This window comes from Chiloscyllium plagiosum, unplaced genomic scaffold (genome assembly GCF_037043375.1).
Source record: "Chiloscyllium plagiosum isolate Xiang-an unplaced genomic scaffold, Cpla_swu_hap1 HiC_scaffold_7, whole genome shotgun sequence".
NCBI classification, from domain to species: Eukaryota; Metazoa; Chordata; class Chondrichthyes; order Orectolobiformes; family Hemiscylliidae; genus Chiloscyllium; species Chiloscyllium plagiosum.
In genome coordinates this window covers 98,456,698-98,477,332 of record NW_028270145.1, presented here as the reverse complement: position 1 = coordinate 98,477,332, position 20,635 = coordinate 98,456,698, and the positions used below count along the sequence as shown (strand labels likewise).

Here is a 20,635-nt window from a genome sequence, read left to right as displayed (position 1 = left end):
TCACTGTGTTTCTCTATCTATCTCTCCCCCTCTCTGTTTTTCTCTCTGAGTCTCTCTGTGTATGTCTCTCTCTCTCTCCTGCTCGCACTCTGTGTGTGTGTGTGTGTATGTATGTGTGTGTCTCTCTTTCGCTTTCATGTATTGTACAAATTGGAAACAAGTTGTGTGTTTCTCATAATTCTAGGTTAAAAATCACACAACACCAGGTTCTGGTCCAAAGGTTTATTTGTAAGCATTAGCTTTTGGAGCGTTGCTTCTTCAGCAGCAGCGCTCCAAAAGCTATTACTTCCAAATAAACGTGTTGGACTATAACCTGGTGTTGTGTGATTTTTTAATTTTGTACACCCCAGTCCAATACCGGCATCTCCACATCATCTCATAATTCTGAAATTCTGCATCTTTCTCTTTCCAACCTTTGAAGTAATACTGTAAAAAAAAAAAATGCTCAACTTCCCTCTGATCCTGTTGAAGACCCTATTTGCTAATGCTTTTTAAAATTTTTCACATTTTTCAAAGTTTCTCTCATTATTATCTTGTGGTAACTATTGTATGCAATAATTTTTCTCTCAGTTTTGTTGATTTCATTTACTTTGAAGTTTTGGTTAATTCTGGAATCTATACAAATCTAGTCTTCCATTGAGATAACATTAAAACTCTCCGACTAGCGTTTTTATTTAATTCCTGTGCAATTTAGATTAGATACCCTCTGTATGGAACAGGCCCTTCGACCCAACAAGTCCACACCGACCGTCCGAAGAGTAACCCACCCAGACAAATTCCCCTAACTATTGCACCTGACCTGCACATCTTTGGACTGTGAGAGGAAACCCACACAGGCACCGGGAGAATGTGCAAACTCCACACAGACAGTCATCCGAGGCAGGAATCGAATCTGGGTCCCTGGTGCTGTGAGGCAGCAGGGCTAACCACTGAGACACCATGCCGCCCCCAACTTATAAACCAAATTTATGTCACTTACTTGGGCTAACTTTGAATAATTTTAATAATATGTATACTGTGTTAGCTTGCATCTTATGTTTTTATAAATGTCGGCAAGCACGTTGTCCGTTTAAATAGTGCCTGAATTAAAGTTATATATTATAGCATTGACTCCATGACCACTGTGTTGCAGGACTGCTGTGGCTTGTCTCCCAGCTCCTACCCCTGTAGTGGAGTAAGAAGCAATGGCTATAGGGCAAGATGGATGGAAGCAAATGCAATGCAAGCAAACAAACCCCTTCCCCATTCACCTAATTCCTTACTGATCAAACTCCAGACTTAGACTTGACATTGTACTCAGTTATAAAGTTGTTTCCTTTAGTTATAAATGAGTTATATTTATGCTGTAGAAAGTTTTTAGACAATGTTTTTACAAAAGGCTGACTTCTGTTTTCTATAACATGAGCGATCTAGTTAGCTCCATTTGTTAATCACACTGTTTAACTTGTCTTTTCTCTTCTTGGTAGTGCTGCATATCTTTCTGTGCTTTGTCAAAACCAGTTTTGTAAAACAGTAAAATATAACTTAAAATGGATTTCATAGTTATTCCATCCATCGAGTTCCGGAACCATGAGGTTATGCTACAGCTATACAAAACTCTGGTACGGCCACACTTGGAGTATTGTGTACAGTTCTGGTCACCGCATTATAAGAAGGAGGTGGAAGCTTTGGAAAGGGTGCAGAGGAGATTTACTAGGATGTTGCCTGGTATGGAGGGAAGGTCTTAGAAGGAAAGGCTGAGGGACTTGAGGCTGTTTTCGTTGGAGAGAGGAAGGTTGAGAGGTGACTTAATAGAGACATAAAAGATAATCAGAGGGTTAGATAGGGTGGACAGGGAGAGCCTTTTTCCAAGTATGGTGTCGGCGAGCCTGTGGGGGCATAGCTTTAAATTGAGGGGTGATAGTTATAGGACAGATGTCAGAGGTAGTTTCTTTACTCCGAGTAGTAAGGGTATGGAATGCTTTGCCTGCAACGGTAGTAGATTCGCCAACTTTAAGTACATTTAAGTCGTCATTGGACAAGCATGTGGTTGTACATGGAATAGTGTAGGTTAGATGGACTTCAGATTGGTATGACAGGTCGGTGCAACATCGAGGGCCGACGGCCTGTACTGCGCTGTTATGTTCTATGTTCGTATTCTAAAAAACAAATATCTGTACCATCTTAATACAAAAATTGGATACGCTAATCAAAATTAGGCAATTATTCTCACCAGTCGAGAGTGTGTTGCTGGAAAAGCACAGCAGGTCAGGCCACACCCAAGGAGCAGGACAATCGACATTACAGGCATAAGCCTTTCATCCAGAAACTGCCCGAAATGTCGATTCTCCTGCTCCTTGGATGTTGCCTGACCTGTTGTGCTTTTCCAGCACCACAATCTCAACTCTGACTTCTAGCATCTGCAGTCCTCGCTTTCTCCTAGTTATTCTCACCATCCAACACATCAAGGAATTTAAACTTTAATTGTGTATAAAATCTGTCACTCGTCTTCAGCGAGTCAGTGGGTTTACAGCAATTAGGTGATCTACATATGCAGCAAAGGTTTCAATTTCCATCCCAGGTCTGTAATGAATTAGTGTTTATGGTCAACATGTTTGACACACTTGCCTTCATTGATCAGAATATTGAGGAGGAGTTAGGACATTATGTTGTAGCTCACAGGACATTGGTGAAGTCACTTGTAGAATGCAGCATACAATTCTAGTCACCCTTCTAGTACGTTGTTAACTTGAAAGGGCGCAGAAAAGATTTTACAATGGTATTGCCAGGACTGTATAGTTTGAGTTATAAGGAGAGGCCGAAAAGCCTGGGATGTTTTTTCCCTGGATTATCAGAGGCTGAAGGGTGACTTTGTAGAAAGGATGGATAGGGTGAATGGCCAAGGTCTTTTTCCAAGTGTGGGGGAGTCCAAAACTGGGAATATAAGGGATGGCGTTTTTACAGAGGAAGGTTGGGAGGTGGTGTAGTCAGGTAGCTGTGGGAGTCCATGGGTATGTAGTAGATGGCCGTTGTTAGTCATTCAACAGAGATGGAGAGGTCCAGGAAGGGAAGGGAGGTGTCAGAGATTATCCAGGTGAATTTGAGGTCAAGGTGAAAGGTGTTAGTGAAGTTAATGAACTGTAACCTCCCAACCTGCCTCAATGCTTTACAATTTGCCTACTGGTGCAACCGGTCCATGGCTGATGCCATTTCCCTGGCCCTACATTCATTCCTGGAACATGAGGATAATAATGATACCTTTGTCAAGATTCTACTTGTTGACTACAGCTCTGCCTTTAAGACTATAATCCCAACCAAACTAATCTCCACATCCAAGACCTTTATAGAAGTTTATAAAATCATCAGGCGCATGGATAGGATAAATAGACAAAGTCTTTTCCCTGGCGAGGTTGAGGGCATAGGTTTAGCATCTGAGGGGAAAGATATAAAAGAGACCTATGGGGCAACTTTTTCATGCAGAGGATGGTACGTGTATGGAATGAGCTGTCAGAGGAAGTGGTGGAGGCTGGTACAACTGCAACATTTAAAAGGCATCTGGATGGATATCTGAATAGGATGGGTTTGGAGGGGATATGGGCCGGGTATTGTCAGGTGGAACTCGATCGGGTTGGCATGGACTAGTTGGACCGAAGGGTCTGTTTCTGTGCTGTACGTCCTTATGACTTTATGCTCTGCAACTGGATCCTTGACCTTCTGACCCACAGACCGCAACCAATGAAGATAGGCAACAGTATCTCCACCACATCAATCGTCAACAATCTTCAAAGTATGTGTACTCAGCCCCCTACTATATTCTCTATACACTCACAACTGTGTGGCCAAATTTCTTCTGAACTCCATCTACAAGTTCGCTGACAACACCACTATTATAGGCTGTGTATCGAACAATGACAAGACAGAATACGGGAAAGAGTACTTGATGACGTTGTACCAACATAACAATCTCTTCCTCAATGTCAACAAAACTGCAAGGTCAGCACAGTGGCTCAATGGTTAGCACTGCTGCCTCACAGTACCAGGATTTCCACATTCTCTCAGTGTCTATGTGGGTTTCCATCAGGTTCTCTGGTTTCCTCCCAAAGTCCAAAGATGTGCAGGTTAGATGAATTGACCATGCTAAATTGCCCATCGTGTTCAGGGATGTGTCGGTTAGGTGCATCAGTCATGGTTAAAATATAGGGTAGGGGATTGCGTTTGGGTGGGTTAATCTTCGGAAGGTTGGTTTGGACTGGTTGGGTCGAACGGCCTGTTTCCACACTGTAGGGATTCTATGAAAATAAAAGAGCTGATCCTTGACTTCAAGAAGCAAGGAAGAGGTATCTATATCAATAGAACTAAGGTGGAGATGGTCCAGTGTCAAATTCCTGAGAGTGACAATCACCAACTATTTGCCTTTAACCACTCACTTGGATGCAACAGTCAAGAAGATGCATCAACATCTTTTCTTCCTTAGGAGGCCCAGGGAAATTTGGCTGTCCATAAGGACCCTCACCAACATTTACAGATGCACCATAGAAAGCATTCTACCTAGAATCATCACAGCTTGGTACAGCAACTGATCTACCCAGGGGTGTAAGAAACTACAGAAAGTTGTGAACACAGCCCAGATCATCATGCAAGCCAACCTTCCACCAATTGACTCCATCTACACTACTTGTTGCTGTGGAAAGCAGTTGACATCATCAAAGACCCCTCCCACCCCAGTTACAATCTCTTCCAACCTCTTCTGTCAGTCTGAAGATACAAATGCTAAAACATATGTACAACAGGTTCAAGAATAGCTTTCCGCTATTATTAGACTTCTGAATGGATCTCTCAGATTTCAAATCTAATGTTAATCTTGCAGCCTTAATTTTGTATTACTCGCTCTGTTCATTCACTCTATGATCTTTGTATGTCATGCTCTGCCTATACTGCACGCGAAATGAAACCTTTCACTTTACTTTAATACATGTAACAATAAAAAAATCAAAACAAATCCAATCAAAATCATCTGCTCTCAGTACTCCAAGTGGGATCTAACTGAAGTTATATATAAATATAGCATAACTTTTGCATTCTTATACTCCAGTTCTTTAGACATAAAGGCCAGCATTCCATTAGCCTTGGTGATTATTGTTTTTCAATGTCAATTATATTATCTTTGTAACTGCTTAGTTTGGGACAAATTCTAATTTTTGAAATTGATTATTTTTGAAGCTGAACTGGGAGATTACAACATATCAGAGCACTTGCCAGGCTACCTCGCCGATTATTCCTTTATCTCCAACCAGCCTCAAGATTTTGAAAAAGAAATAGCAAAATTGCATCAGCAACACAAGTAAGTTATTATCATCCATATTCTATTTATTCCAGTCAATATTGTTTTTAATGTTTTGAAACATTTGTGTTTGACTGTGTAATATAAATGTGCTTTTTTTAAAAAATGACAGAGGACTATCTCCTGCGGAATCAGAATTTAATTACCTAAACACGGCACGAAGCTTAGAACTATATGGAGTTGAATTGCACTACGCAAGGGTAAGTTTAAATCTGATCCATTCACTTGTCTTCCAGATATCCCATTAAGGAAAATTGCATTCATCTTTACTCTGCAAAGTTCAGTTAATTTAAAACATTACACTTGTCAAGTTAATTTGTGCGTCACCTACTAAGTGTTCATATGCTTACCAACTCTGCTAAATAGTGTGATCATGAGCTGAATTGAAAGACTTTTCTAATTGCTGAGAGTAAGCATGCAGGTGATGAAGAAGGCAAATGGGAAGTTTGCTTTCATAGCAAAAGGATTTGAGTACAGGAGTAGGAATGTCTTATTGCACTTGTGCAGATCCTTGGTGAACCATATCTGGAGTATTGTATGTAGTTTTGGTCTCCTTATCTGAGGAAGGATGTCCTGGCTATGGAAGGAGTACAACAAAGGTTTACTAAACTGCTTCCTGTAAGGACAGGACTGATATATGAAAAGAGACTGGAAATGTTAGAACAGTATTCACTGGAGTTTGGAAGAATGAAGAGGCTCTCACAGAAACCTATAAAATTCTAACAGAACTAGATGGTGTAAATGGAGGAAGGATGTTTTTGAAGACTGGTGAGTCCAGAACCAGGGGTCACATCAGCATGATATTGGTTAGGCCATTTAGGTCCTAGATGCGACGTTTCTTCACCCAGAGATTAGATTAGATTACATTACAGTGTGGAAACAGGCCCTTCAGCCCAACAAGTCCACACCGACGCCGAAGCGCAACCCACCCATACCCCTACATTTACCCCTTACCTAACACTACGGGCAATTTAGCATGGCCAATTCACCTGACCTGCACATCTTTGGACTGTGGGAGGAAACCGGAGCACCCGGAGGAAACCCACGCAGACACGGGGAGAACGTGCAAACTCCACACAGTCAGTCGCCTGAGGCGGGAAATGAACCCGGGTCTCTGGCGCTGTGAGGCAGCAGTGCTAACCACTGGGCCACCCTGCCGCCCAGTGGTGAGCTTGTGGAATTCTCTGTCACAAAATGCAGTTGACGCCAAATTATTGAATCTTTTCAAGGAGTTAGATATAATTATTGTATCTAAAGGGATCAAATGGTGTGGGGAGAAAGTGGGAACATGGTTCTGCATTTGGATGAGTAGCCATCATGATGTTGAGTGGTAGAGCAAGCTTGAAAGGCTGAATGGCCATCTCCTATTCATAAATTTTCTGTATTTATTTGGTCCTTCAACTTTCAGTTAGCCAAAATGAAGGATGCTTTATATGATATTTGGTGTGATGGTTCAGGGAGAGATTACAGTCAAGTTAAATTGATTGATGATTAATTTTGGTTTACCAGTATGTAGAACCACAAAACAGTAAATTGGTGACTCTCCATGCAATTAATTCTTTGTTAGATTAGTGTTGTCCAATAAAAATTGCCACAAATGTAGCTACAACTGCATCATTTTAAGCCCGTGTTAATTATAATTCAAACTGGCTTGCTTTCATTAGAGTGTTACCAATAAAGTGTATCACACATATTTACTTTGCAAATATCTAATTCAGTAATAAAGTGCTGTTTGCTTCAACATTCCTCAACAAATGCAAGCAAAAGAGGTTAAAAATGTACATGCATTATATTGCACAGATATGAATGTTGAGATCCAAGAGCCTAACAGCTTTTTCTCTCATTTTCTTTGAATTTACCAAATAGAAATGTGATTAACCAGATTTGGATCTTGGCAAGTCATCTGTCTATAGTTAGATGGTTATTAGGCTATTGTGAAGCCACCTTGCCTCAAGCACAATCATTGCATTTAAGAAAGCTAAGATTTGTACTTGGAAATAATCTTATTTAGGAAAATGTGATACATGCAATACTTTTCATGGCAGTTTTAGAAACAGTTGGATCTGAGCTCCGTATATGGAGGTTTAATAATGTAGTTATGTTCTAACCTAAAATTAAAGTATCTTAACCCATTGCCAGTGGTGTGTATTTTAATTAGACCACTGACTATGTAAGACACGTATGTGGTTAAAAATCAAAAAGGAGATAATATATCCATGATAATCAACACTTATGGATAGCTGTGTTAAATTGTCCAGATTCAGAAACATCCTGATTTGAAATACTGATGAATATAAAATGCCTGGTGTTTTAATTTAGATTTGTTAATTTGATTCTCTCAGTTCTACAAAGCAATTTTTTAGTGGTGAACGTGATTGCTTATATTTGAGGTCACACCCTGCATTTTGTGAACTGTTGACTGACATCTCCTCTTTCAGATGGGACCCCATAGAGTCATAAAGTCATAGAGGTGTACAGCACAAACAGACACTTCAGTCCAACCCGTCCATGCCGACCAGATATCCCAACCCAATCTAGTCCCACCTGCCAGCACCTGGTCCATATCCCTCCAAACCCTTCCTATTCATATACCTATCCAAATGCTTCTTAAATGTTGCAATTGTACTAGCCTCCACCACATCCTCTGGCAGCTCATTCCATACACGTACCACCCTCTGCGTGAAAAAGTTGCCCTTAGGTCTCTTTTATATCTTTTCCCTCTCATCCTAAACCTATGCCCTCTAGTTCTGGACTCCCTGACCCCAGGGAAAAGACTTTGTCTATTTATCCTATCCATGCCCCTCATAATTTTGTAAACCTCCATAAGGTCACCCCTTAGTCTCCGAACCTCCAGGGAAAACAGCCCCAGCCTATTCAATAGACAATAGGTGCAGGAGTAGGCCATTCTGCCCTTCGAGCCTGCATCACCATTCAATATAATCATGGCTGATCATCCTTAATCAGTATCCTGTTCCTGCCTTATTCCATAACCCTTGATTCCACAATCCTTGAGAGCTCTATCCAACTCTTTCTTAAATGAATCCAGAGACTGGGCCTCCACTGCCTTCTGAGGCAGAGCATTCCACACAGCCACCACTCTCTGGGTAAAGAAGTTTCTCCTCATCTCTGTCCTAAATGGTCTACCCCATATTTTTAAGCTATGTCCTCTGGTTCAGCACTCACCAATCAGCGGAAACATGTTTCCTGCCTCCAGAGTGTCCAATCCTTTAATAATCTTATATGTCTCAATCAGATCCCCTCTCAATCTTCTAAACTCAAGGGTATACAAGCCCAGTCGCTTCAGTCTTTCAGTGTAAGGTAATCCCGCCATTCCAGGAATTGACCTCGTGAGCCTACACTGCACTCCCTCAATAGCCAGAATGTCTTTCCTCAAATTTGGAGACCAGAACTGCACACAGTACTCCAGGTGTGGTCTCACCAGGGCCCTGTACAGCTGCAGAAGAACCTCTTTGCTTCAATACTCAATCCCTCTTGTTATGAAGGCCAGCATGCTATTAGCTATTCAACCTCTCCCTTTAGCTCAAATCCTCCAACCCTGGCAACATCCTTGTGAATCTTTTCTGAGCCCTTTCAAGTTTCACAACATCTTTCGATAGGAAGGAGACCAGAATTGCACGCAATATTCCAACAGTAATCTAACCTCATTGAAATGTACAGCACAGAAACAGAGCCTTCGGTCCAACTTGTCCATGCCACCAGACAGCCCAGTCTGACCTAGTCGCATTTGCCAGCACTTGGCTCATATTCCTCTGAACCCTTCCTTTTCATGTGTCCATCCAGATTCCTGGGATCTCTTTTATACAGCTGTTGCTTCTTGGATTTGACGTTGAGGGAGTCTAAGTTTGTCCTGTTGTTTCTCCCAGAGCAAGTTGGCATTACTGAAGGGTATAGTCAGTTTCATTAATAGGGAACTATTTAATTCCAGTTCTATTCTCTTCCCTGGATGTATATTCGTAGACTCGGAGAGATATACAGCATAGAAACAGACACTTCAGTCGAACTCTTCCATGCTGACCAGATATCCTAAATAAATCTAGTCTCATTTGCCAGCATTTGGCCCATATCCCTCTGAATCCTCCTTATTCATATACCCATCCAGACATCTTTTAAATATGGTAATTTACCAGCCTCCAACACATCCCCTGGCAGTTCATTCCATAAACTCACCACCCTCTGCGTAAAACAACGTTGCCTGTTAGGTCCCTTTTAAATCTTTCCCCTCTCACCTTAAACCTATGCCTTCTAGTTTTGGACTCACCCACCCTGGGGAAAAGACTTGTCTATTCACCCTATCAATGCCCCTCATGATCTTATACTCTGTAAGGTTACCCCTCAACCTCCAATGCTCCAGGGAAAATAACCACAGTGTATTCAGCCTCTCCCTATAGATCAAACCCTCCAACCCTTGTAAATCTTTTCTGAACACTTTTAAGTTTCACAACGTCCTACCTACAGCAGCATTCTTATTCAGCATTCATAAAGACAACATTTCAGAGATGCTGCATGTTGCACAAGCGTCCTCAGTAGCGATAAGGCCTGAGAATTTGTGGTGTTTAATTATCTATTATTGAGAATATTATCTCTGACCTCAAAAATAAAACGTTATTACAGGTTTGTCTTGATTCACGTCACTGTTTGGAATTTTGATAATTTCATAGTTTTACTAATGAGATGAACGATAATATATCTAGAGGCAAATATACACAATTTGATGTGAAATTATTCTGTTTTTAAGGATCAAAGCAACACAGAAATTATGATTGGTGTGCTGTCAAGTGGAATTGTAATTTACAAGGGCAGGGTACGAATCAACTACTTTCCATGGTAAGAGCTCGCTACCTCCCATTTTAAGACCTGCTTTTGTTAAAGCCTTTTGATCACCCTTCCTTAATCTTTCTTTCTTTGGCTGACATTCTTTTTTTTTGATGCTTCACTGTAGCACCTTATTAAAGGCTTTCCAAGGAAAGGAAGTTGGTTCACAATTTTGTCTTAAAGAGACGCTTTCTTTCCCCCTTTGGAATCTTCTGTTAAAGAATTTGTAGAGTCATAAAATTATCTATTTGAAAATTAATAGCCTTAAATTATGAGGTAATGTATATATTATGTTCAACCAAGAATGTTTTCTCAACAAGTAAGTCGAGTCAAAGAATTTCTTTAATTAAATCTCAGGAAGAATATTCAAAATACACTAACATAGCATTGCTCTACTTTACGTTGAGATAATCATGGATGAAAAAAGTTAGCCACAGTTCCTCTACCTAGAGGAACATAAGTTGACTTCTGGCAACATCATATTATGTGAGCAGTTCCATGTTTTATTTTTCTCCAGTACTGTATCTGAGAGTCTTCTATATAATGGTTTGCTCTGTATGAAAAATTATTTACTCATATCAATCCTAAAATTTGCCTTTTCCTATTTAAACTTTTTTTTCCTATTTGCTGTTTGACTAATTTTTTTTTTACTTTTTGTCAATGTAATTTACTGTCAAATACAATTTAAAAATCATCCCTTGGATCACATCTCCCATGGCTTAAAAAGTTCTCATCTGTCTTCCCTTAAAACATTGGCCTTGAACACTGGCAAAACAACAAATTTCATTTACAATGCACTTCGCCCATGATTTGAGTTATGCCTTTGTTTCTTTGCAACTCGATGATATTTCAAGAATTGTTGTAATCTTATACTTCTGTGAAGTGCTTGGGGTGCCTTATTGTGCAAGGTGAGGGTGGTGGCAGAGAGGTACTGTTCCTGGACTTATAATCCACAACCTTAAATAAAACTACTGATGGTAACTATGAAACCATTGACCATTATAGTACAAAATCTTTAGGGAAGGAAAATCTGCCATTCTAATCTGGTCTGTCTAACAATATGATTAAAGTTAAAAATCACACAACACCTGGTTATAGTCCAACAGGTTTATTTGGAAGCACTAGCTTTCGGAATGCTCCAATGTTGGACTATAACCAGGTGTTGTGTGATTTTTAACTTTGTCCACCCCAGTCCAACACCGTCCCCTTCAGGGAGGCACGGTGGCTCAGTAGTTAGCACTGCTACCTCACAGCGCCAAGGACACTGGTTCGATTCCAGCCTCGGGCGACTGTCTGTGTGGGTTTCCTCCCAGTGCTCTGGTTCCTCCCACAATCTGAAGATGTGCAGGTCAGGTGAATTAGCCATGCTAAATTGCCCATAGTGTTAGGTGCATTAGTCAGAGGGAAATGGGTCTGGGTGGGTTACTCTTTCGAGGGTCAGTGTGGACTTGTTGGGCCAAAGGGCCTGTATCCACACCATAGGGAATCTAATCTAATCTAATCCTCTACATCATGACAATGTAGTTGACACTTAACTGCCCTCTGAAATGGTTGCGTGAGCTGCTCAGGTACATGTGTCTACTTCAAAGTCTGATAAAAGGAACAAAACTGGATGGCCCACTCTGCACTGGAAATGATAACCGTATGCAAAGACAGTTTTGTCAATGTGAGAAGCAGTAGTTTTGTTTGATAACTAGTGTGGTCCTTGGATGTTTTTACCCTATAATTAATACAACAATCACTTTAGGTGGTCTAAAGTTTGCACAGATTCAAAGAAAATCTCATTGGGGTAAGCCAAGCAAACCTGGGTGTGAACAGCGGCAGCAGAGTAAATGCCTGAGGAATGGGAGCAGTCAGTGAGTGGGCCTGCGGGTGTACAGCAACAGCAGTAGTATAAATACCTAAACAGAGGGGTCAGTCAGAATGAACATAGGGATAAACAGCAGGATTAATAGTTGAGTGGGGTCAGTCAGAACGCTCTTGGGAGTGATCAGGATAAATGCCTAGTAGTGGGGTCAGTCAGAGTGAACCTGGTGATGAGCAGCAGCAGCATGGAGCTGAATTTAGGGGCAGAGCTCTGGAGGTGATGTCACCACTCAAAAAATGACATACACTTGGCTGCTCAGGAATGAGGTTTGCAGACAGAGTGAGTAATGTCCGAAGAGAGATAAAGTACTTTTGTAGTTGTAGTCCACTAAGAATGGACTGCAGGAGTGAGACGCCCTAGTTTGGTGACAAGAGTTGAATGTGGTGCTGGAAAAGCACAACAGGTCAGGCACACACTCTACTGATCTCCAGCACCTGCAGTCCTCACTTTCTACCTTTGTGCAACCTTATCCTCTTGTCATCAATCAGTTGCTAAGTTGTTTGTAGTTGATAAGGTTGATTTAGTTGACAAAGTTCAAAGTGGCAGAAGAACTGGATCCCTTGGAATTCTCCTCCTGCAATATGTGGGAAATCAGGGGCACCACTGTTCATGGTGGTGTAAGCAGGAAGTGTGTTCAGCTGCTGCTCCTGATTTGCCACATGGAGTGCCAAGAGTTGCAAGTAGACTCACTATGGGCATCCATGAGGCTGAGAATGTTTTGTATGGCACTATTAACAAGCTGCTCACACCACCATTAGGAGCTACTCCTGTTGAGATGAGTTGGGTGACCACTAGGAAAATGAGTAGTGGGCAGGCAGTGCAGAAGGCCCCTGTGGACATTCCCCTCTCCAACAGGCATACCATTTTGAATACAGCTGTGGGGGAAGATAGCGCCTCAGGGGAAAGCAGCAGCAGTCACGTTAGTGGCACCACAACTGACACTGTTATAAGGCAGGGAAGGTCGAATGCAGGTGAGCAGTAGTGGTAGTGGACTCTATATCTATATTTATAGGCACAGGTAGAAATTTATGTGCCCACAAGCAAGACTTCAGATGGTGTATTGCCTCCCTGGTGCTAGGGTCCTAGATGTCTGTGAGCACAGGATGTTCTGATGAGGATGGATAGGCAGCCAGAGGTTTTGGTTCATATTGGTACCACTGACATAGGCCGAAAGAGAGCATGGTCCTGCAAGGGGAGTCAGGTAGGAAGTTGAAATGCGGAACTCTAGGATTGTAATCTCTGGATTATTTCTTGTGCCACACACTGTGAAGTTAAGAATAGTAAGGTTGAACAGTTAAACATGTGGCTAAAGAGCTGGTGTAGAAAGGAGGACTTCAGGCATGTGGATCATTCAGATGGTGTTCTGGGGCAGGTGGAACTGTACAAGAAGGAAAGGTTGCACCTAAACTGGAGGGCAGGTTTATTAATGCCACTTGGGAGAATTTAGTGTGACAAGGATAGGAGCTAGAGTAGTAAGTCAGCAAGTAAAGTGGCTGAGGAAGAGACAGAGACTAGAGGAAGGACTGATGGAGGTTACTGAATGCGGTAGGACTGACAGTTTGAAGTGTATTTATTTCAATGCAAGGACTATGACAGGTAGGGCAGATGAACTTAGATTGGATTGATACATACAACTATGATGTTGTAGCTATTACAGAGACTTGGTTGAAAGAGAGTCATGTTTGAGGCATGATAGAGAAGGTCCATAAAAGAGGTGGGAAGTTGCATTACTAATTAAGTAAAATATCACAGCTGTAGTTAGGGAGGACACCTTGGAGGGCTTGTGTGCAAGGCCATGGGGTAGCGCTCAGGAATAAAAAGAATGCAGTCACTTTGGGATTGCACTTTAGCCTCCCAACAGCCAGCAGGTGATGGAACAGACATGGATTATGAAAAAATGTAAAATCAATAGGCTAATTGTGGTGGGTGACTTTCTGTATACTGAATGGGCTTGCTTAATGCCAGGGGCTTGAATGGGGTGGGGTGAGGCGGGGGTGGGATTTGTTAGGTGTGTCTAGGATGGAGTTTTTGAAACCATTTGCACATAGACCAATGAGGGAAGGAGCCACACTAGAGCAGGTGATCAAAGTTTCACTGGTAGAGCATTTTGGGAACAGTGTCCGTATATCTCTGTGAGTTTTAAGTTACAAATGAAAAAGGACTAAACTGGGCGAAGGCTAATTACCACAATATTCAGCAGGAACTGGGCAATGTGGATTGGAGGCAGCTGTTTGAAGGTAAATCCACGTCTGGCATGCAGAAATCTTTTAAAGGCAATTGATTAGGGTTTAGAGGAAGCATCACCTAGACCTGAAAAATCAACTGATTTTTCTTCACGGATGCTGCCACATCTGAGCTTTTCCAGCAATTTCTGTTTTTGGTTCTGATTTTCAGCATCCATAGTTCTTTCTGCATTAATTAGAATTCAGGCCCAGCATGCTCCTGTGAAAATTAAGGATAAGGATGGCAAGTTTTATGAACCTTGAATGACAAAAGAACTTGAGAACTTAATCAAAAAGGGAAAGGAGGATAAATAGAGTTTAGCAAACTGAATATAGGCAGAACCCTCAAAGAATGCAAAAATAGCAGAAAAGAACTCAGACAAGGAATTAGGACTGAAAGAGGTCATGCAATATCTTTCACAAACAGGATTAAGGAAAATTTTAAGGCATTTACAGATATTTATGTATAGATATGTTATAAAATAAGGAGCAAGAGGGTACCTAAGGAAAAGGGTAGGTCCGCTCAAGAACAAAGGAGGAGATTTAAGCATGGAGCCGGGGGAAGTGAGTGAGGTCCTTAACTGATAATTACGATCGGTAATTATCACCAAGGGAGAAGCCATGGTGGATAGTGAGTCTTGGGAGGTGTGTATTGATTTTCTGGAGAATTTCAATCTAAAGAAGGTGTTGGACATTTTAAAAAACATTAAGTAGACAGGTCTCCAGGACCTGATAGTTTATCCAGAATGCTGAGGGAGGCATTGGGGAAATTACTGGGGCCATGTACGAAATCTTTGTACCTTCTTTAGTTACAGGAGAGGTTCCAGAAAACTGTAGAATAGCTAGCATTGTTCCTTTTGTTTAAGAAGGGCAACTGAGAATCTGGGAAATTACAGGCCAGTCAGCCTTCGGTCAATAGTAGGGAATTTATTGAAGGTGGTTCTTAGGGTTAGGATTTACTCACAGTTAGAAAAATATGGATTTATTAGCGATAGGCAGCATGGCTTTGTGTGGGTAAGGTTGTGTCTCTCAAACTTGGACTTTAAGGAAGTGACAAAGGTAATTGAGGGCAAGGCAGCAGATGTTGTCCATATGGACTTAAGCAAAGCCATTGACAAGGTTCCTTGTGGCAGGCGGATACAAAAGATGAGGTCACATCAGATGAGCTGAAAAGATGGATACAGAACTGGTTTATTTATAGAGTAGTGATGGAAGGAAGGGTATTTTTCAGATTGGAGATTTGTGACCAGCGGTGTTTGCAAGGATCAGTGCTGAGACCCATTTGTTTGTAATCTAAATGACTTGAAGGAGAATGTAAGTGATCTGATTAGAAGGTTTGTGGGCAGCACAAAGATCGGGGGAAATGCAAATCATGAGGAAGATTGACAGAGGATACTGCAGAATATAGATAGGCTGGAGACTTGGCCAGAGAAATGGCAGATGGAGTTTAATCTGGACAAATGCATTTTGGAAGATCTAATGCAGGAGGGAATTGTACAGTAAATGTCAGAAGCCTTCGTAGTATCACCATACAAAGGATCTAGCCGAACAGGTCCACAGTTCCTTGAAAGTGATAACACAAGTTGATAAGGTAATCAAGAAGGCATCTAGCATGCTTGCCTTCATTGGTTGGGGCATAGAGTAGAAAAATTGGCAAGTCATATTGCAGCTGTATAGAACTTTAGTTAGGCCACATTTAGAATATTGTATATAGTTCCAGAAGGATATGGCAGCTTTGGAGAAGGTACAGAAAAAGTTTACCAGGATGTTGCTTGGTTTGGTGGGTATTAGCTAAGAAGAGAGATTGAACAAATTGGTTTGTTTTTGCTTGAAAATCAAAGGGTGAGGGAACTTTACAAAATTGAGGGGCATTAATAGAATGGATAGTCAGAGTCTTTATCTCAGGATAGATATGTCAATTAATAGTAGACATAGGTTTAAAGTATAAGGGGGAAAGTTTAAAGTAGATGTGAGAGGCAAGTTTATTTTTACAGTGAAGGTGGTAAGTCCCTGGAATGTGCTGCCTGAGGAGGTGGTGGAGGCAGATACAATATTAATATTGAGGCACCTTGACAGATAGATGAATAGGCAAAAGTGAGGACTGCAGATGCTGGACATCAGTGTCTAGATTAAAGTGATGCTGGAAGAGCACAGTAGTCAGGCAGCATCCGAGGAGCAGGAAAATTTGATGTTTCGGGCAAAAGCCCTTTTTTTTAGATTAGATTAGATTCTCTCATCAGGAAGGATATACAAAGTTAAAAATCACACAACACCAGGTTACAGTCCAACAGGTTTAACTCCAAATCATCAGGAAGGAGGCAGGGAGTCTCCGCGGTGGAGAAGTAAATGGGAGGGGGTTGGGGCTGGGGAGAAAGCAGCTATGAGTACAATAGGTGGATGTAGGTGGGGATGAAGGTGATAGGTCGGAGAGGAGGGTGGAGCAGATAGGTAGGAAGGAAGATTGGCAAGTAGGACAGGTCATGAGGATGGTGCTGAACTGGCAGGTTGGAACTCTGGTAAGGTGGGGGGAGGGGAAATGAGGAAACTGGTGAAGTCCACATTGATGCCCACGGGTTGAAATGTTCTGAGGCGGAAGATGAGATGTTCTTCCTCCTGGCATCGGGTGCTGAGGGAGTGGTGGTGGAGGAGGCCCAGGACCTCTTTGTCCTCGGCAGAGTGGGAGGGGGAGTTGAAATGTTCGCCCACGGGGCAATGTGGTTGATTGGTGCGGGTGTCCCGGAGATGTTCCCTAAAGCACTCTGAGAGTAGGCGTCCAGTCACCCCAATGTAGAGGAGACCGTATCGGGAGCAACGGATACGATAAATGACATTGGTGAATGTGCAAGTGAAACTTTGATGGATGGGGAAGATTCATTTGGGGCCTTGGATGGAGGTGAGGGAGGTGGTGTGGGCGCAGGTTTTGCAATTCCTGCGGTGGCAGGGGTGGGGGCCGGGAGGGGAGGGTGGGTTGTTGGGGGGTGTGGACCTGACCAGGTAGTCACGAAGGGAATGGTCTTTGTGGAAAGCGAATAGGGGTGTGAAGGGAAATATATCCCTGGTGGTGGGGTCAGTTTGTAGGTGGCGGAAATGTCGGCGGCTGATACGGTTTATGCGGAGGTTGGTAGGGTGGAAAGTGAGGACCATGGGAGCTCTGTCCTTGTTGCGGTTGGAGGGGTGGGATTTGAGGGCGGAGGCGAAAGACGTGGATGAGATGCGCTGGAGGGTATCTTCAACCACGTGGGAAAGGAAATTACAGTCTTTAAAGAAGGAGGCCATCTGGTGTGTTCTGTGGTGGAACTGGTCCTCCTGGGAGCAGACACGGCGGAGGAATTAGGATATATTTCCCAAAAATGGGGTCAAGGGCATAATGAGATACAGACAACATAGAGACAAATTTTTAGTTTAAAAAGGCATCATATATTGGTGCTGTCTTGGTGCGCTGAAGAGCCTGTTCCTGTACTGGACTATTCTTTGTTCTTTTAAAGTGACAGAAAATGGCCTCAACATAGTCAAAGTGCTCATCTTGGTTCTTGTTCTTACTATGGCCTCTGTCTCAGCTTCACCTTCCTGACTCCCTTATCAGCAGAGTATGCACTGAAAATGACATCACTGTGCACAGAATGTGCTAATGCCACTGTCACAGACTCTTCCTGCAGCCTGTCCTATCGTGGGCACCTGATTTAGGTGTATCTACACATGCATACCAACCATTTTGACTTCCGGATAATGTTATCATTGACATTCTTACATAAATCGTAATTAGAAAGCATACACCTGTTCCTTATTTAAAAAGTTAAAAAAAGGGAAATGGGTATAAGGAGAGCTTTGTGGCTCTTTCAATTCACTTCCAGGAATGAGATGTGTGCCTTCTGCATTTGTGATCAGACCTAAATGTGGTCATCAAAATTAATCTGTCTAGAGTACTATGCAGCTTTGACAGGGCTGCTTGAAACCTTAACTCTACACGTGATGTTCTAACATGAGATTTTAGTTATTTTGATTTTGCATATCAGTGATTAGATTAGGTTACTGAGAGTGTGGAAACAGGCCCTTCGGCCCAACAAGTCCACACCGACCTGCCGAAGCGCAACCCACCCAGACCCATTCCCCTACATTTACCCCTGCCCCTAACACTACAGGCAATTTAACACGGCCAATTCACCTAACCTGCACATTTTTTGGACTGTGGGAGGAAACCGGAGCACCCGGAGGAAACCCACGCAGACACGGGGAGAATGTCTGTGTGGAGTTTGCACAGTCAGTCGCCTGAGGCGGGAATTGAACCCAGGTCTCTGGCACTCTGAGGCAGCAGTGCTAACCACTGTGCCACCGTGCCGCCCATTAGATTTTATTAAATAATGCAGCAGGAGATTCTTTGGCCCATCATGTCTGCGCCAGCTGTCTGAAATAAGTATCTCTTCATGCTTCTTTCCCCACCCAACCTTTTCCCCAGAGCCCTGCACTTTTACCCTGTTTAAGTATTAATCTGATTTTCTTTTGAAAGTTACTATTGAGTCTGGTTCCACCAGCCTTTCAAGCAATCGATGGGAAAAAAGGTCTGGTCTAGTTATCCCTGTAGATTTCAGCTGACATAGATGTTGTACTTATCATTTACAGATGATGCCTTACACCAGAGATGTTCTTTTCATTATGCCAAACAAAGTGAGCAGTTAATTTAAAGGAATCCCATAAATTGTCGCATTAGTCTCTTTCAGTCTTCCTTGTGTAATACAGTGCATCTTAAGTCTTTCTTTTTAAGCTGCTTAGTGTTTATATGTACAACTAGAGTACTTTGAATGGAGTGAATCAAACATAGGAGCCTTTTATAATCTCCATGCACCAATTTTATTTGAGTAAAATGCATTAAAACTAATGTGCTAGACAGTTTGTTTAGATGCTTCATTGTCACTATGTGACTCCAGTCCAGTTACTTAGAAACATACGATACAAAAAAAAGCATGCCATTTGGCCCCTCAAATCTACCCTGCTATAAATCAGATTTTTGCTGAGCTATGTCTATTTCTAACTCCACATTCTCATCTATCCTAATGATCTTTGATGCCATTACCTAGCAAGGGTTCTCTACCTCTGCCTTAAAAATGTTCAATAATCCCAATTCACAGGCAGAATTCTAAAGTCCCTCAGCTCTGAGAGAAAATGTTTCTCCTCACTGTCCTAATTTTAAAACTATTCTGGGAACTAGAATTTGAATATCACCATGGCAGATGAAGTTTGAATTCAATAAAAATCTGAAATCTGTAGTCTAATGATGACCTGTGGTCGATTATTGTCGATTATCGGTAAAAAAACATCTGTTCGTGAATTTCCTTCATTAGATTAGATTAGATTACTTACAGTGTGGAAACAGGCCCTTCGGCCCAACAAGTCCACACCGACCCGCCGAAGCGTAACCCACCCATACCCCTACATTTACCCCTTTACCTAACACTACAGGCAATTTAGCATGGCCAATTCACCTGACTTGCACATCTTTGGACTGTGGGAGGAAACCAGAGCCCCCGGAGGAAACCCACGCAGACACGGGGAGAACGTGCAAACTCCACACAGTCAGTCACCTGAGTCGGGAATTGAACCCGGGTCTCTGGCGCTGCGAGGCAGCAGTGATAACCACTGTGCCACCGTGCCGCCCACTTCAGAAAAGGAAACTACCACTCTTATATGGTCTGGCCTACATGTGACTCCAGATCCACAGCACTGTGGCTGACTCTTATAGACCTCTCCATACATTGAGGATGGACAATAAATAATTGTGTAACCAACAATGCCCACTTCCTGTGAATGCTTAAGAACAAAACCTGCCAGATTTTTGTCCACTCTCTTAACCTTCCTATATTCATCTGCATATTCTTCAAGTCGTCTTCATAACTATCAAACCTCATCTGTGAATCCATACTCCCCTCATGTAAGTCATTAATGTAAATTGTAAAAAATTGAGCTCCAATACAAACCCCAGACCTCATTGAACTTTTCATTTCCTGCCAATCAGAACAAGACCCATTTATGCGTATTCTGTATTCACTGCTAGCCAACTAATTTTCGATACATGTTAATAGATTACCTGCCACATTGTAAACATTTTTCTGCAATAACCTTTTGTGGTACCTTATCAAGTGACTTTTGAAAATCCAAATATAATATCTTCAGCAACATTTAAGTGGCATCTTAAGTGACAGATGCATGAATAGACAGGGAATAAAGGGCTAGAGATTTATAGCTGAGAAAGGAGTCATATGTCACCACAAAGGGCCTGTTCTGTGCTGTACTGATCTATGTTCTTTAGTACATCTACAGGCTGTCCCTTACCTTTGAAGAAGTAACATACTGAAGTGGTTAAATACTTTGTTTGAATATGATTTCCCTTTCAAAAAACAT

General features: G+C 42.1%; 1 protein-coding gene across 5 annotated transcripts in view; it reads left to right on the top strand.

The window, feature by feature from the left end:
• Positions 1-20,635, top strand: part of ptpn4a (protein tyrosine phosphatase non-receptor type 4a) — a 363,683-nt gene that overhangs the window by 200,978 nt on the left and 142,070 nt on the right. For all 5 annotated transcript variants that reach the window (XM_087989323.1, XM_043694230.2, XM_087989326.1 and 2 more), the window contains 3 exons: positions 5,200-5,320; positions 5,433-5,520; positions 10,077-10,165. In XM_087989323.1, the coding sequence (XP_087845449.1) occupies positions 5,200-5,320; positions 5,433-5,520; positions 10,077-10,165 (298 nt within the window). The remainder of the gene's footprint in view (positions 1-5,199; positions 5,321-5,432; positions 5,521-10,076; positions 10,166-20,635) is intronic.